At 44.8% G+C, this 16,926-nt stretch overlaps 1 protein-coding gene across 1 annotated transcript in view; it reads right to left on the minus strand.

Moving 5' to 3' along the window:
• The window catches only part of LOC130106773 (E3 ubiquitin-protein ligase RNF123), a 349,957-nt gene that overhangs the window by 262,173 nt on the left and 70,858 nt on the right, over positions 1 to 16,926 (minus strand). Inside the window, exons 25-27 of the mRNA XM_056273023.1 lie at positions 3,615 to 3,698; positions 2,576 to 2,683; positions 2,160 to 2,337 (exon numbers count right to left, since the gene is read on the minus strand). Of these exons, the coding sequence (XP_056128998.1) occupies positions 2,160 to 2,337; positions 2,576 to 2,683; positions 3,615 to 3,698 (370 nt within the window). The remainder of the gene's footprint in view (positions 1 to 2,159; positions 2,338 to 2,575; positions 2,684 to 3,614; positions 3,699 to 16,926) is intronic.

Below are 16,926 nucleotides of genomic sequence, written 5' to 3' on the forward strand. Positions count from 1 at the left end.
TTGACAAGGGCCAAATTGTGATGGCTAGACGACTGGTTCAGAGCATCTCCAAAACAGCAGATCTTGAGGGGTGTTCCCGGTGCGCAGTGGTCAATACCTACCAAAAGTAGTCCAAGGAAGGACAACAGGTGAACTGGCGTCAGAGTCATGGGTGCCCAAGGCTCACTGATGCGCATGGGGAGCAAAGGCTAGCCTGTCTGGTCCGATCCCACAGAAGGGCTACTGTAGCTCAAATTGCTGAAAAAGTTAATGCGGTCTATGATAGACAGGTGTCAGAATACACAGTGCACTGCAGCTTGCTGCATAGCCGCAGACCAGTCAGAGTGCCCATGCTTACCCCTGTCCACCGCTGAAAGTGCCTACAATGGGCAAGTGAGCATCAGAACTGGACCATGGAGCAATGGTAGAAGGTGGCCTGGTCTGATTGAATCACATTTTCTTTTAAATCATGTGGACAACCAGGTGTATGTGCATAATTTTCCTGGGGAAGAGATTGCACCAGGATGCACTATGGGAACAAGGAGACCCGGTGGAAGCAGTACGATACTCTGGACAATGTGTTGCTAAGAAACCTTGGGTCCTGGGATTCTTGTGGATGGTACTTTGACATGTGCCACCTACTAAACATTGTTGAAGACCAAGTACACCCCATCATGGCAACGGTATTTCCTGATGGCAGTGGCCTCTCTCAGCAGGATAATGCACTCTGCCACACTGAAAAAGTTGTTCAGGAATGGCTTGAGGAACATGACATCTAAGAGTTCAAGGTGTTGCCATGGCCTCCAAATTCCCCCAGATCTCAGTCCAATCAAGCAACTGTGGGATGTGCTGGAAAAACAAGTCTGATCCATGGAGGCCCCACCTCACAATTTACAGGACTTAAAAGATCTGCTGCTCATGTCTTGGTGCTAGATACCAGAGGATAACTTCAGTGGTCTTGTGGAGCCCATGTCTCAACAGGTTAGAGCTGTTTTGGTCGCATGAGGGGGACCCACACAATATTAAGCAGGCCGTTTTAATGTTTTGGCGAATCAGTGTATATACAAATAATTAAACGTAGCTCATCTGAACACATTGCATAATTAATTACTTCAACAGCAAGCACACACATTCATTCATTATTTTCTCCTGGTAGCTGGTTGTGGTTGGCATACTCAACAATAGCTTGCACCACCTGTGTGTGTCCCCTGTCCCGAACCAGAGAGGGAGAGGGGCCTAAACAATGCGGGTTACCTGGGCAACCAACTGCATATTTGAGCTAGGAATGCCAACGAGAGAACAACTAATCACAAAGCGCAGCTATCAGCAAATCGCTGAATGCTTATAGTCTATGCGGAGAGCAATAGATAAGAAGAAGGTGTATCAAGCTTGGCCCTGCACTTCAGATGTATAAAAATGGTATCAGGTGAATTTTGAGATGACGGAGCACACGAGTCTCAAACTTAGAAATTCCAGTAGTCTAAATCCAAGCACTTTTACCTCTTTATTGCTTGGTAAATCCAAGCACTTTCAAGTTCCTGATTTTTTATTTTTTTAATCAGCACTTTCAAGTAATTTCCAGACTTTTGGCAACCCTGTACAGTATCATTTAGACCTTCAATCATAACAACGATAAGCCGAAAATATTTCTTGTGAAATTGTAATACCTTAAATGAGTGGATGGATGGATGGATGGATGGATGATTGCATTTCAGAACATTAACTAAACTAGCAGTTTATCTATGCTAGGATTGAAATAGTTATTGAAATTGCCTTTAGTTTACCCAGCTATCAAAAAAAGATCAAAGATTTTTTTATAATCAAATTGTATCGTAGTGAAAATATGAGTAAAGCAGTACTACGCTGTTGTTCTTACAGTGAAAAACGTGATAGGAATTGAAGGTGTTATTTCCATAATTGGTGGTTTTGTTTGAATTAAAAGGTCCCAAGACATGGCATTTAGAGCAACGAGAATGTGGTCCATGATTTGACATATATCTGGATGAAAAACAATGGTCAGGTGGGATTTTGTGAGGGGAATGAATTTGATTTGACAAACACGCAATAACGACCAGGCATTTTCAGAAGGTGGACATTGATATGTTATTGACTAGTTTCCGTAGTTTTAGTGAGGTAACTTGGAAGCTAGGTAGGTAAATGTGACAGTCAAACTGTATTACCTGGAAGTTCTTCCATGCTATTTGCAGGGCTAAAGTAATTCTTGAGGGCACTGTATGCATTCATAGCTACGTTGAGGTAGAATTCTGGCGCAAAGGCAAATAATGAGCCAGTGTTGTCAGCGTGTTCAATGGTTCGGATACAAACACGCAGCAGCCAGTACACATCCAACATCTTTTCCTGAAAATGGTAGAGACAGAAAGAGAGAGAAAGGGAGAGGCACCTAGTAAGAAATTTAGTAATATAAAGCAACAGAAAGAGAAAGGCTTTAAGTGACAAAATACAAACACACAAACAAACACAGATACATGCACATGAGAACACACTAAGGACGCACATACATATAACCTCCCTCACTCACTGTACTCCCAAGCATGCTCACATAATCGCACACCCAACCATTCAGATGTGAGTTCACCTTGGAGTAGATGGTGGCATTTATCCAGGCTAGTCTCCTACTGAGGTGGTTGAGCTTCTCAGCAAAAACCTTCTGGCTCTTCTGAAGTTCATCCAAAATGTCTGGTCTCTAAAGGAAGAATGGTTAAAAAGCAGGGTGTACAGTCTATAAATGGTTGTTCCTCAAAGGGTGTTCCCACATAATGCCCACAGAAACACACAGGGCTAACTGCTTGCTCTTTATGCCAGTTGCTGTCCTTCCTTTTTGAAGTTTGAGAATGTAAAGATGTGAAATATGTCAAACCTTTACATGCCTGTCAGTATTGGTTAACCAAGACGGATGATGGATTTTTTACAATGGGTTTACTGAGAATCTGAAAATATGTCCGCCCCATAATCTTGATTTTGGTGCCTCTACATGTGTATGAGTAGAAAGTAAATGCAATCAAGTGTAAAATAGACTACCATGTTGTGCTGATGGAAAATCCAACATAATCACTCCCAATTAATAACTCATCTCTAAATACACATTTTAAACAGCAAGCTTTCAAAACAGTGAGAGGTTGTGCACTTGTTAGTGTACATTTCATTTTAAGTGCTGTAGCAAGTGAATTACTAAATCAGATTACCTGATGACATGCAGTTTTGCTGTTTCTTCCCTTCTTCATTAATGTGTGCGTTTGTTTAACCAATCATACCAAGTATCCAGTTATACTAAATAATATATTTATTCATGAGAATGAAGTATTCTTGAGCAAGGGACCTCAATCGCTAAATGGTTCAAATGGAGTTGTTCATCAGTAGAAATGAGAAAACTGAAGCTACACGGGGCAGCTCCCAGGTGTAAATTAAGTCATCCCTTATTGATTCCAAGAGAACTATAGAATTGGACCACTTCCACAGGAAGATCAGAGGTCAGGGTCACCACTGAAGCCAGTTAGGGATAAGCGCCTTGGACATAAGTGCCCTGGTCAAGAACACTTTATCACGGTTCATCATTAAAATGACTACATATACAATATAGATAAAAAGAGCAAGCAAAAAAAAAAACAGCTGCTCACCCTTGCAGGGCATCGCGCTATCTTCTCCTCTGTGTCCTTCAGCGCTACTGCATACTCGTGAACGTCATCTGAGACTACCACCATCTGGAGGGAGTGAGAAGTATGTTAGTCTTTTATTTTCTACAACCACTCCATCCAAGTCAGAGTCACTACGAAGGCTGAGGCATCTTCCAGCAGGCACCAGGCCCAAGGGTGAAAAACATTCCAGATAGTGCCCAAGTCCTTTTGCGGGACATGCATAAACACATTTACACACACAATCACACTTGTGGGAAATACATTTCTGGGAATATAAATAGTATAAACTCTTCAGGTACATATAACAATACTGGGTGCCACTATGGCTGAATGCACATATCTCTATTATGATAAATACAACAATCATATTTCCTGCACAGTCACATGTGCCAGTATAAACTGTGAAAAGTTGTGGTCTAATTGTTTTCTGTACCAAATTTCTGCATGCTATATTTCTAATTTTGGAGATGATTTTGATTTCAATCCTGCTATGCAATTTTCTTTTTTTATCTTTGGTCCTCATTATGCCTCCAGACGCAGTAAAAGACAGATAGATAAAAACCCAGGATTTCCATCATGTACTGTTAAATAAACAATGGTTCATTGCTACCCCATTAAATCACTGAAATTAATGGATTTTTCACTAAGAACAAAGACACAATGTTTATTTCATGTGTCAGAATGCTCTGTTAACCAGAAATACATACAGACGACAGACTTTGAGACACATCAACGCTTGTGTCAAGCGCAATATTGATTGTCTTTTTACCAACAACGCAATATAATGGCTTCCTCCTTCCCACTTTACTAATCCATATACTGTGGTAGAGATCCATTTGAAACATATCAACAGCTTACACAAAGCTTTACATTGTGTGCAGTCAAATTGCAGACAATGTGTTTATTGCCCATACAATAAAACAAAGAAGCTCTGTGAAACATAAATCTGTAGGTTGCCGGATAGACAGCTGTGTAACAAAGGATGCTGGGACGCCACTTCCACTTGCGGTTATGTTTTCAAATTTGAGGCTATAAGACAGAGGTCAAAACAATTGGCCTTCACAAAGACCTTTTATTTCTTCTGCACTGTGAGGAAAAGGAAGGATCACTTGGACATAAGAAAGAAAAGTAAAGTCAAAGGACCAATCAGACTCTTAATTTATGGACACCGAAATTATCAGTTGAACAAAAATGTAGTGGGGAGGATGCTGTATCAGAAACACAGTAATTTTCCATTAGAAATTAATGAGTTTTTTTCTTAATCCTAAAATCTGAGGACTCAACATGCACAGAGGGAAATAGTACATATTCATTTGCAAGGATGCATGCGTATGTACAAATGTGTGTTCACACAGTCACCCACCCACTCACCCCTTCACACACACAGAAATACATGTGAATCCTTGAAGCACCTATGGGCTCTTGTTTTACATGGTAGCTCCATGTGAAATAATATAAAAATTTAAACTAGCAATGAAACCCATCCAGCACAAGTTGCTCTACATTTTGAATATCTATATCGCTCTCTACTCTTCAATGAGTGGTCTTCCATCATTATGGAATCTCAAGGAAGCCGACAGCAGGTTATAACAAAGATTTCAAACAGTTGCTGAAGTAACTGCGCCTTTTTAATAAGCAACAAGTCACCTAAGGCTGTTTTTTGTTTTTGCCCCCCCCCTCAACAGTCTGTATAAAGCCATTGTTTTTTGGGGGGGTTTACTGAAACAAATAACACATACAACATAAATGGGACATATATACTAGGTCACATCATATGGCCAAACCTCCCCCTGGCCGCCAATCTAGACCATAGGATTGACGTCATAACCAAAAGAACCGATCTAATTCCCCCAAACAAATAATATAACATATACACATCTGCAATACATGCACACACTACATACATCCACAAGGATAATATAATACATGATAACACAAACGCTCGTGCTTATACACACACACACACACACACACACACACACACACACACACACACAGGCACCATAGGTTCACCAGCAGTCTGCCTACCCCACAACCCTCCACAGCAGAGCAGAGCATATTGGTTATGATGATTTACTTGAGACTGCACCTGCACACATGGCAACACAAAAACCTACACTTCCTATTAGTCCCCTGGTCCTCCACAACCTTATTGTTATGCCTGCAGAGAGTAGTGAAGGAGAACAAAAGCCGTTCTGTTTTGTTTTTATTTATTACCATCCTTCCCCAAGGCTTAGTTGTCCCCACCCCTTTAGGAAATTCAAGGTTTGTAGTATTATTTTAGATGTTAATCTCTCTATCATCCAGTGTATTTTAAGGTAGGCTTTGAAATCTGATATATTAAGCTGTACATATATGTTCTGCTTTATTATGAATGTTTTGCCAAACAGGATTGCAATATTAGATTTGCTACTAAAGTCTTCTAAAATTACAGTTTGAAAATTGATAGTGTGGCAGGAATGAGGAAAAACACATGAGACCAAGGTTAGTTTGATGTTTATTCCTCAACTCCAAAAACCAACTGCAGCAGGAACAACCCTGCCCCGGCGAGCCCGGGAACATAAACCACGCCCCCAGCTCACAGTCCTGCTGGGTGAGAGGCATAGCCCCTAGTGTCCGCCACACAGCCCCCCCCCCCCCGAACACCCAGAAGGGACTCCTGGAAAGAAACTTAGTGTCTCACTGGAGGCTTAAGCAGCGCCGTCCCTCAGCCGAAACAGTAGGTGAAACACAGTCCAAAGCCGGCTGAGAAGCAGAACGCTGAACCCGTGAAGACACTGCCGGGGTCCTGGAAGGAGGACGACCACGACGGGGAACCTGGGCCGGAAACACAACTTCGCCTGCCACCCTGTGCGCCGGTTTAAGCCTATCAAGCGTGACACGCTCCCTGCGCCCACCCATATCTAGCACAAACCCCTTAGGACCCGTCTCAAGAACCCGAAATGGACCATCGTATGGGGGTTGGAGGGGTGAGCGGTGAGCATCATGCCGTACAAAAACAAAACGAGCCGACATGAGCTCCGCAGGCACGAACGACCGCGGAAAACAGTGGTGAACGGGGCCTGGAACCCGAGTGCTGTCGGACAAAAAAGGATAAACGGCCGGACGGGGTCGAGGAGCGGAACTCCCAGGCAAAAATTCCCCAGGGACGCGGAGTGGCTGACCGAGCACCAGCTCAGCGGGTGACGCGTCGAGGTCCTCCTTAGGAGCCGAACGCAACCCGAGCATAACCCAAGGTAAACGATCCAACCAGTTACCATCTGAGAGCGCAGCGCTGCCTTGAGCGACCGGTGAAAACGTTCACACAACCCGCTAGCCTGAGGGTGATACGCGGTAGTGCGGTGTACCTGCACACCCAAGGATCGCGCAAGTGCCGACCAGAGCTCTGACACGAACTGGGGGCCCCTGTCTGAGGTGATATCTGACGGAGTGCCGAAACGGGCGACCCAGGAGGAAAGAAAAGCGCGTGCAACATCCGAGGATGTTGTGGAGGATAGAGGGACAGCCTCTGGCCACCTGGTGGTCCGATCTACCATTGTGAGCAGGTGCGTAAAACCCTGTGAAGAAGGTAGAGGGCCCACCAGGTCCACATGCACGTGGTCGAAACGTCTGGCCGGGATCGGAAACGGCTCGAGGGGCGATTTAGTGTGCTGGTGGACCTTAGCGCGCTGGCACGCTACACATGCAGCTGCCCACCCCTTGACGTCCTTGCGGAGGCCAGGCCAGACGAACTTGGAACCGACCAACTTCACCGACGCCCGAACTCCAGGGTGTGAGAGGGAGTGAATCGAATCAAAAACTCGACGGCGCCAGGCCACTGGAACAACGGGGCGGGGACGGCCGGTGGAGACATCGCAGAGGAGGGCAGGACTGCCTTCCTGCATCACAGCGTCCTCTAGCTTGAGACCGGTACGCGTTGACCTAAGGGCAAGGACGTCCGGGTCACTGGGCTGGTCGGCAGCCATAGCGGAGAAATCCACACCGAGGTGCACAGGACACACAAGCACACGCGACAGACAATCAGCAACAGGGTTGGACTTCCCGGCCACATGCTGAATGTCCGTTGTGAACTCGGAGATCGCCGCTGGGTGGCGCTGTTGACGAGCAGACCACGGCTCAGTCACCTTGGACATGGCAAAAGTCAGCGGCTTATGATCCACATAAGCCGTGAATGGGCGACCCTCCAGCAGGAAGCGGAAATGCCAGGTTGCAAGGTGCAGTGCCAGCAACTCCCGGTCAAAAACGCTGTACTTGCGCTCGCTATCTCGCAGTTTGCGGCTAAAAAATGCGAGTGGCTGCCACGCATTCGCCACACGCTGTTCAACCACAGCCCCCACGGCTATGTCAGACGCATCGGTTGTTAAAGCTATGGACGCCGTGGGTGTGGGATGGGCGAGGAGGCCAGCGTTAGCCAGGGCGCACTTAGCTCCGTCAAAGGCCTGGACCTGTTCGGGAGTCCAGTCGACAGGGTCGTTAGCCTTCTTAAGCCGCAGGGCTTCGTAAAGTGGCTGAAGGAGGTGGGCAGCGCGAGGGAGGAAACGGTTATAGAAATTCACCATTCCCAAGAATTCCTGCAATGCCTTAACAGAGACCGGGCGGGGAAATTCCGCCACCGCTTGCACCTTAGAAGGCAACGGGACCGCGCCTTGCGGCGAAATGCGGTGACCCAAGAAGTCAATCACCGGCAGTCCAAACTGACACTTGGCCGGGTTGACTATCAGGCCGTGTTCGTCCAGACGACGGAAAACCTGTTTCAGGTGCGCCAGGTGCTCGTCAGCTGACGGACTGGCCACTAATATGTCGTCGAGATAAACGAACACGAAATCAAGGTCACGCAACACCGAGTCCATCAGCCTCTGAAAGGTTTGCGCTGCCCCCTTCAAGCCAAAAGGCATGCGCATGAATTCGAAAAGCCCCAACGGGGTGATCACTGCGGTCTTGGGCACGTCCTCTGCGCGCACGGGAACCTGATGATAGCCGCGCACCAGGTCCACCTTAGAGAAAATAGTGGTACCTGCCAGGCGTATGGAAAAGTCCTGTATGTGTGGGATGGGATAGCGGTCATTGGCGGTGACGTTGTTCAGGCGGCGAAAATCGCCGCAAGGCCGCCACGACCCATCCGCCTTGGGCACCATGTGAAGCGGCGAGGCCCACGGGCTGTTGGAACGCCTCACTATACCCAGACGCTCCATGATGGCGAACTCCTCCTTAGCTGTAGCCAATTTTACCGCGTCGAGGCGCCGCGCGCGCGCAAAAACTGGCGGTCCCAGAGTGGGAATGATATGTTCTACCCCGTGTTTAGTAACCGCGGTGGAAAAGGCAGGTGTAGTCACCGATGGAAAATCCGCCAGCAAACGCTGAAAAACATCCCCTAATACTAAAAAGTTAGCGTGTGTTAACGGCCCGGCTCCCCCTGTCTCGCACGGAACAGTGGCGAAAGACACAGCATCAATTAAACGGCGGTTTGCAACATCAACCAGCAGACCATTAGCACACAGAAAATCCGCGCCGATAATAGGAACAGTAATGGCGGCCACCACAAAGTCCCACTCAAAATGGCGCCCGTGGAAGCAAACAGTCACCAACCTTGTGCCAAACGTCGCAATGGACGAACCGTTGGCTGCACTTAACTGTGGGCCGCCGCCTTCGGCCGACCTGTCTGTCTTAGCAGGAGGGAGTAGGCTCTTTTGCGAGCCTGAGTCCACCAGAAACCGTCTTCCTGACATCGAGTCCTTAATGAAGAGCAGCTCACTACGACCACCAGCGCCCACAGCTGCTACTGAGCGTTGGCCCTGGAGTCTCCCGCCGTCTCAAACGTGCACGGAGGGACGCAGCGCCTCGCCTTGCCGCCGAACCGCTGGTGGAAGAAACAGAGGCCTCTCCCGCGCCGTCTCCGGGCAGTCACTCCAGCCACCACTGCCGGGTCCGCGTCCTCCGACGTCGGCTGCAGAGGCTCCGATGCCACACTCTGCACAGAGAACCGTCTGGTAGCCAGCAGGACCCGATCGGCCTCCTCAGCCAAACCTCGGCAGTCACCAGCGGCCAGACACGGGGAGTTAGCCAATGCCGCGCGCACAGGAGACGGGAGCTGGCGCAGGAAAACGTGCGGGAAAAGGAACCCACCTTCGTCTGAGCCTAGCAGCGACAGCATATTGTCCATGAGATCCACAGCCGTCCCGTCGCCCAAACCGGATAGGGAAAGGATTCTATCTGCCCTCTCTGCGGCAGATAGGCTGTACCTCCGGAGCAGAAGATGTTTGAGGGCGACGTATTTATCGTGTTGCGGAGGGGCGCGCAACAGCTGCATGGCCAGGCGTGTGGACTGCTGATCCAGCGCAGCGACGACCAGATAGCATCTGGAGTCGTCCGCGGAGATTCCACGCAGGTGGAACAGCGCCTCGACATGCTGGAACCACGAGGCCGGGTCGCTCTGCCAGAACTCTGGGAGCTTCACAGCCGCGGCGAGAACGGCCGGCTGTGAGTCGGGGCGGCGTGGCCGAAGTGGATTCACACACATCTTCTGCTCCAAACATGTTCAATTCGGGGTCACCAATGTGGCAGGAATGAGGAAAAACACATGAGACCAAGGCGAGTTTGATGTTTATTCCTCAACTCCAAAAACCAACTGCAGCAGGAACAACCCTGCCCCGGCGAGCCCGGGAACGTAAACCACGCCCCCAGCTCACAGTCCTGCTGGGTGAGAGGCATAGCCCCTAGTGTCCGCCACAATAGTATATTTTGTATTATAATTCAGTATCCACTTGTGGACTTGATCCCAAAATAAAGCAACAACAGGACAATACTACATTAAATGCAAGACTGATTCCTCATCATCACTGCAAAACCTACACCAGCAAGTTTGTTCTAGGCCCCAGATAGATAGCGTCTTTTTGGTAGGTCTCTGTATTTGTCTTATATATATGGATTCATCTGAAGTTGAATTATAGATAATATTTAATACATTTTTCCATGGATTGAGTCTTCCCACTAGTCTAAAGTATTGGACCTTTGTCAATTTTGTCTTTGATATTATATATGTTTTAATTAATTTTATTTCAATTCATCCATGATAGGTCTCTACCATATGGGCAGCATACAAGTTTTTGTCTTGGTTTTTTAGCTAAAGAATTTTTCCAGACATAAGATATTGATGAAAGACTTTTATTATATTCTAGTGATGTGCATACTGGAAAATTAATTAAATTAAGTTTCCTTTATCAATTCCTTTGGGGAAATTCAGTTACTGCAAATTAACCCATCCTAGCTGTGATCTGAGTAGCTAGGAGCAGTGGGCTGCCGCCTTCATGCTGCGCCCGGGGACCAACTCCAGTTATTTTCCCATTGCCTTGGTCAGGGGCACAGACAGGATTATTAACCCTAACGATATATGGACCATACATTTGTGAAAATTTTTGGAAAGTCATGATTATGTTATTGCTATCTATTAAATCATTTACAAATGTAATGTTTTCATTTAATAATGGTTTGTTTATGTAAGGTAGTAATGTAAATCCACCACAGGGTGGCACTGTTACGCTGTATGTTCCCCTGGGAATGCCGCAAATGGCGATGTTTGTCCCTTTTGCAACACCGTACCCCTAGTTCTTGTCCCGGGCAAAAGGCTACGTTGATCAAATGTTTTTTTGTTTCTTCTGCCGGAAGGTGAGCAGTGTTACTGGTGGTCTGCATTATCATAAAAATATTGATTTATATCGCACATATTGTCTAACTGTTTATTCTGCGGTGTTAATAGACAAGTTTGCTTATAACCTAGTTAAAGTTTGAAGTCGAACATTGTATTTGGCAAGAGAAATGTGACAAAAAGTGTTGGCTAGCCTGTTGAGCATTAGCATGGCATATAAACGCAGGATGCAGTATTATTTGAGCAGATTATCCATGGTTTTTTTGTTTAATTTTATGGGTAATAAGTGCCTTATTTAATTTATAATGGATGACATTTGCTTTGGTTTTGCCGTAAGGTAGCATTTTGATATGAGATGTGTTTGTTTGCACATTTGCACTTTTTATTTTAATTTTATTGAGAAAAAAAAGTTTTTTGTTTCTTCTGCCGGAAGCTGTGAGTATGATGAGGCCAGCGGCCAGCTGATTGATGAGAGTTGAAGTGTAAGCGAGTGCCAATAAAGTGTCCAGGTCTCAGCCACGATCCCAAGCCTCCGCCTCCTTCCTTTTCCACGCAAACATCATACTACAACAAACACAACGCAGAGTCCCAGGGCATGTAGGGAGACGACGGCCGAACGTAAAGTGCGGGTTACATTTACATAGGGACGATTATCAATCAACATATTACTATTAAACAATATTATTTGTTGTACCATGTCTAGTTTTTCTGGGGGTGATACTGGTACTACAGTCACTTTGCAAAAGTTACTTCCATGAAAACTGACATTGAGGGAAATAAGTCTTTTTTTTAGCTGTTTGAAATGGGTAACTTTTAATCGTACATATGGAAAGAGCCCTTTCTCAAATATAGGGTGGAAGATTTTAAATAATCTTGCTGAGAACCAGTGTTGGTTATGGTATAATTTTGGTATGATAGATGCTTTTAGGGAATATTGTAATCCTTTTAGGTTCAAAAGATTCAAGCCTCCCGCTTCAGTTTTATTATATAAATATGTTCTTCTTATTTATCCGGTATGCTATTCCATATAAATGTAAATATTATTTGTTCATATTTTTTATACAGTTCTTCTGAAGGGGTAGGTAAGGAAGTTAATATGTATATAAGCTGTGGTAATAAAGAGTTTATTACAGCTATTTTCCCATCGAGAGAGACAGATTTTCCAGTCCAGGGAGATTGTATTTTTTTTTTCTATTTTGTATTGCTATAAACCCACTGAGGCAAATTTATAATTTGTGATAATGGGCTATACAAATAAAATTGACTTGACTATTTTCTGAAGTTCACTTTCAAAATTTATTTTTGTAATATTTCTTAGCTTTTCTGGGATACATTTACCCAATATGTTAACTCAGTGTGGTTTCAAGTCTGATATTTTTTTTAAATTGATCTAAGTATTCAGTTAAGGCTGCACTGTAAATTGGTGACAGATGTACTCTTAGAGCCCCCCCCCTCCTCGTGTCAGGCCAGGACTCTGCTGTCTACACCCATCTACAGACTAGTGGCCACTCTTTCTATGATGAGGATGCGCACATCCTTAATACGGAGGACCGCTGGTTTGAACGGGGAGTCAAAGAGGGAACGCCCATCCCTGAACCGAAGGGGGGACCTAAGAGTGTCACCATCTTACAATGTCATAATTGCAACCATTCCCCAATCCTCTGTGAATAGTACACATGGCCACTGTAACTCTAGTTAATGGTTACACCCATATTTGCATATGAAACCGATCGCTGGTTTCATTCGTTATGCTACTGTATTGTTTATACGGTTGGGGGATACTTGCAATCAGTTTAGACTGAAGATGTCACTTAGCTGAGTGATGAAATATATCTGTCAATAAACGTATTCAGATGAAATGATTCACCTTCTGTGACTTGTCTTCTAAGAGTAGCTGATTAAATTTATAATATTCGGGGCCCCTCATGTTCAGAGGTAATCATATTTATGATCTGAATACATTTTATCTAGTTGTAGCTTTTGTAACCTAAGTAATCAGTTTAAAAGAAATCAAAAAGTCTAACCTGCTTGCCTGGTTTAATCTTCACCAGGTGTATCTTACCTGTTGTGGATTGTTCATCCATCATATTTATAAGGTCTAATGAGGCCATTAGATTCGTTATAGCACCATGAGCTTTTGGATATTAGTTTTTACCATGTCATCCTTTCCTGTCCACTTCATTATCTAAAACTGTGTTAAAATCCCCTACCATAATAACTTGGTCATTTATAGTACCATATATGTCATATTTCTGTGTATTTTGCAGCAGAACCTCAAAGAAACCTGAATCATTTGTGTTAGGAGCATAAAGATTAGCTAGCAATATTTGTTTGTGGTTGGTTTCCATTTCTAAAACCATCCATCTGAGTCTACCTGTAGAGCATTAAAAGTAATATTATTTGTATTCTTAACTTAACATCATGACCCCTTTATCATTCCTTTGACTATGTGAAAACATCACCTCCCCATGCATCAGCCCATTGTGTTGAGACTTCAGGTATGGAATGCATTTCTTATAGGCAATAAATGTTGCAGTTTTTATGTTTTAGTCATGTAAAAACCTCCCTTCTTTTCTTGGTATCAGCCAAACCATTGCAGTTATAACTGGCTATGCAAATTTCGCTCATCATTTACAGAAATAAAATATCAAGTTGTTTCTATCTTTTAGAATATGACTGATTATAACAACTGATTTAGGCTGTGAGGCACCTAGGCCATACCGCATTCATGAGGGGCCCACACCCCACCCATCACATACACCCATCCAATAGACCCAGTAAGACCAGTCCAACCCAGCCCAGACCATACTTACACTGATATATTGAATCTCCATTATAACTGATGATCATATTGATTCAAATATTAAGGCTAGTTCACTTTTTTCTTTTTTCTTTTTTTTGGGGGGGGGGGTCCCCGTCTTTCCCCCCAATTGTGCTTGGCCAATTACCCCACTCTTCTGAGCCATCCCGGTCACTGCTCCACCCCCTCTACTGATCCGGGGAGGGCTGCAGACTACCACATGCCTCCTCCGATACATGTAGAGACGTCAGCCACTTCTTTTCACCTGACAGTGAGGAGTTTCACCAGGGGGACATAGTAGCATAGGATCACGCTATTCCCCCCAGTTCCCCCTCCCCATGGAACAGGTGCCCCAAGCGACCAGAGGAGGTGCTAGCATGGCGACCAGGACACATACCCACATCCGGCTTCCCACCCACAGACACAGCCAATTGTGTCTGTAGGGATGCCCAACCAAGCTGGAGGTAACACGGGGATTCTAACGTGTGATCTCTATGTTGGTAGGCAACGGAATAGACCACCATGCCACCCGGACTCCCTGGCCAGTTCACATTTTGATTTTGTTTGAGACATCACCCATCTCTCTACCACAATCACATTGTCACCCATATATATTGGTGTACAAAAAAAAAGAAAAGAAAATGAAACCACAAAAGAATAAACACTTGTCAAATTGTCTTATAGTTGCAAATTTAAGAAGGAGTATTCTACAAAGGAGTATACAAAGGACTCAGGACTGATTTGTGACAGAAGGTCACCAGCATGAGTTAAAGGGAAGGTTTACAAGATGGCTGTGAGACCAGTTATGTTATATGGTTTGGAGACAGTGGCACTGACGAAAAGACAGGAGATGGAGCTGGAGGTGGCAGAGTTGAAGATGCTAAGATTTGCATTAAGAGTGACTAAGAAGAACAGCACTAGGAATGAGTACATTAGAGGGACAGCTCAGGTTGGACGGTTTGGAGACAAAGCAAGAGAGGCAAGATTGGGATGGCTTGGACATGTGCGGAAGAGAGATGCTGGGTATATTGGGAGAAGGATGCTGAATATGGAGCTGCCAGGGAAGAGTACAAGAGGAAGGCCAAAGAAGAGGTTTATGGATGTGGTGAGGGAGGACATGCAGGGGGCTGGTGTGACAGAGGAAGATCTAGAGGACAGGAAGAAATGGAAATGGATGATCCGCTGTGGCAACCCTTAATGGCAGCAGCCGAAAGTAGTAATAGTAGTAGTAGTAGTAGATTCTACAAAGGAGTATTCTAGACTTGCATTCATCCGATGGCTAATGATACTGGTATCTCAAAACATGAAGAGTAGAGTATACAATAAGGAAACAATGTCATATTAGTGTATTTCAAAGTGAAAGAGAAGGGAAAAATAAATAACAACCATTAATCCATTTTCTAATTTCGTATTATAATTAACTGAACTCAAGGCATTTGCATTCTTTTACCTACCCTTGTCACCGGCAACCTTCATCTAAGCATACTTCGACCCTTTTAAGTTCCTACAAAATTAAAGTAAGTTATTTCTCTCTTTTTAATTAATAGGGCCTGTCTACTTTCCCTTCTCTTATAGATCAAAGCCAACATGAAATTGTTTCACATTGTTCACCCCCACCCCCTGAATATAAGCACATATGCTAACCAGCAGAAGTCTATTCTGTCTATTATTCAGGCACTGCAGAGTCACTTCATTAGTCACATGTTTGTATTTGTTTACTAGATATTGGCAGAGGGGCTACAGTTTTGGGAAACAGTGTATCCATCCTGGTTACCTTGAAAGTCGCCCCCCCCCAACTATAGCCTACTATCATCCTAACAACCCGCATTTGATATGTCCTCTCTCTCTCTCTCTTTCTCTCTCTCCCCCCCACAAACACATACCCACACCCACACACAGACACACACCCCTTACCTTACACTGTAGGAGGACTGAAGGTAAAACAGTCTATACTATATTGACTGGTTGAGTGAGCTCATCCTCTTTCTCATTATAATGTCTTACCCATAACACATATACACACTTACCCCTACCACCATAAGAAAATAAATAGGCAAGGTAGGGCGAAATAATAATAACTATTGGAAGACAACAGAAGTAGAGACCGCTACGTCAGCAGTCCTTTCACCATACCCCACACAGTCGCCCTTTATTGTACTGGTTTACAGATGCAGTCATATAGGCAGCAGCATACCATGGGGTTTCAGTCAGGGCCTTCACTAACAAACTGCATCCAACCCCCCCCCCCACACACACACACACACACACACACATTTCTCATATAGGTGCCAACACAACCTCATACAAAATACACTATATGCACTACTGGATCAACACCAACAAGAAAACTGATCTTCAACAATCACAATGCACACCACTGTGCACTATAGTAGTTATTGCAGCATCACCATCAGATCTTCCTTTATGTCAATCAGCAACCAGATTGCACACGCACACCACATGGCACAAAAAGAAAAACAACTACAAGTCAAGTCAAGTCATTTGTATTTGTATAGCCCAATATCACAAATTACAAATTGCCTCAAGGGGCTTTACAGCAACACAACATCTTGTCCTTATACCCTCACATCGGATAAGGAACAACTCCCTTAAAAAAAAATCTTGAACAGGGAGAAAAAATAGGAAGAAACCTCAGGGAGAGCAACAGCGGAGGAATGAGAGGAACAGAGGAGGAGGAGGAGAGGAGGATACTGAGTGCATATGAGTGTAGTGCACTCAGTATCTCTGCAAGGCATATCTCCTCTTCTCCGGTGCTTGGACTTGGCAACAAATCATCCCTTTTTTCACCTACCAGGAGAAGAAGCCTTTATTAAAAAGACTTCAGATGTGTT

Source organism: Lampris incognitus, chromosome 2 (genome assembly GCF_029633865.1).
Source record: "Lampris incognitus isolate fLamInc1 chromosome 2, fLamInc1.hap2, whole genome shotgun sequence".
Taxonomy (NCBI): Eukaryota; Metazoa; Chordata; class Actinopteri; order Lampriformes; family Lampridae; genus Lampris; species Lampris incognitus.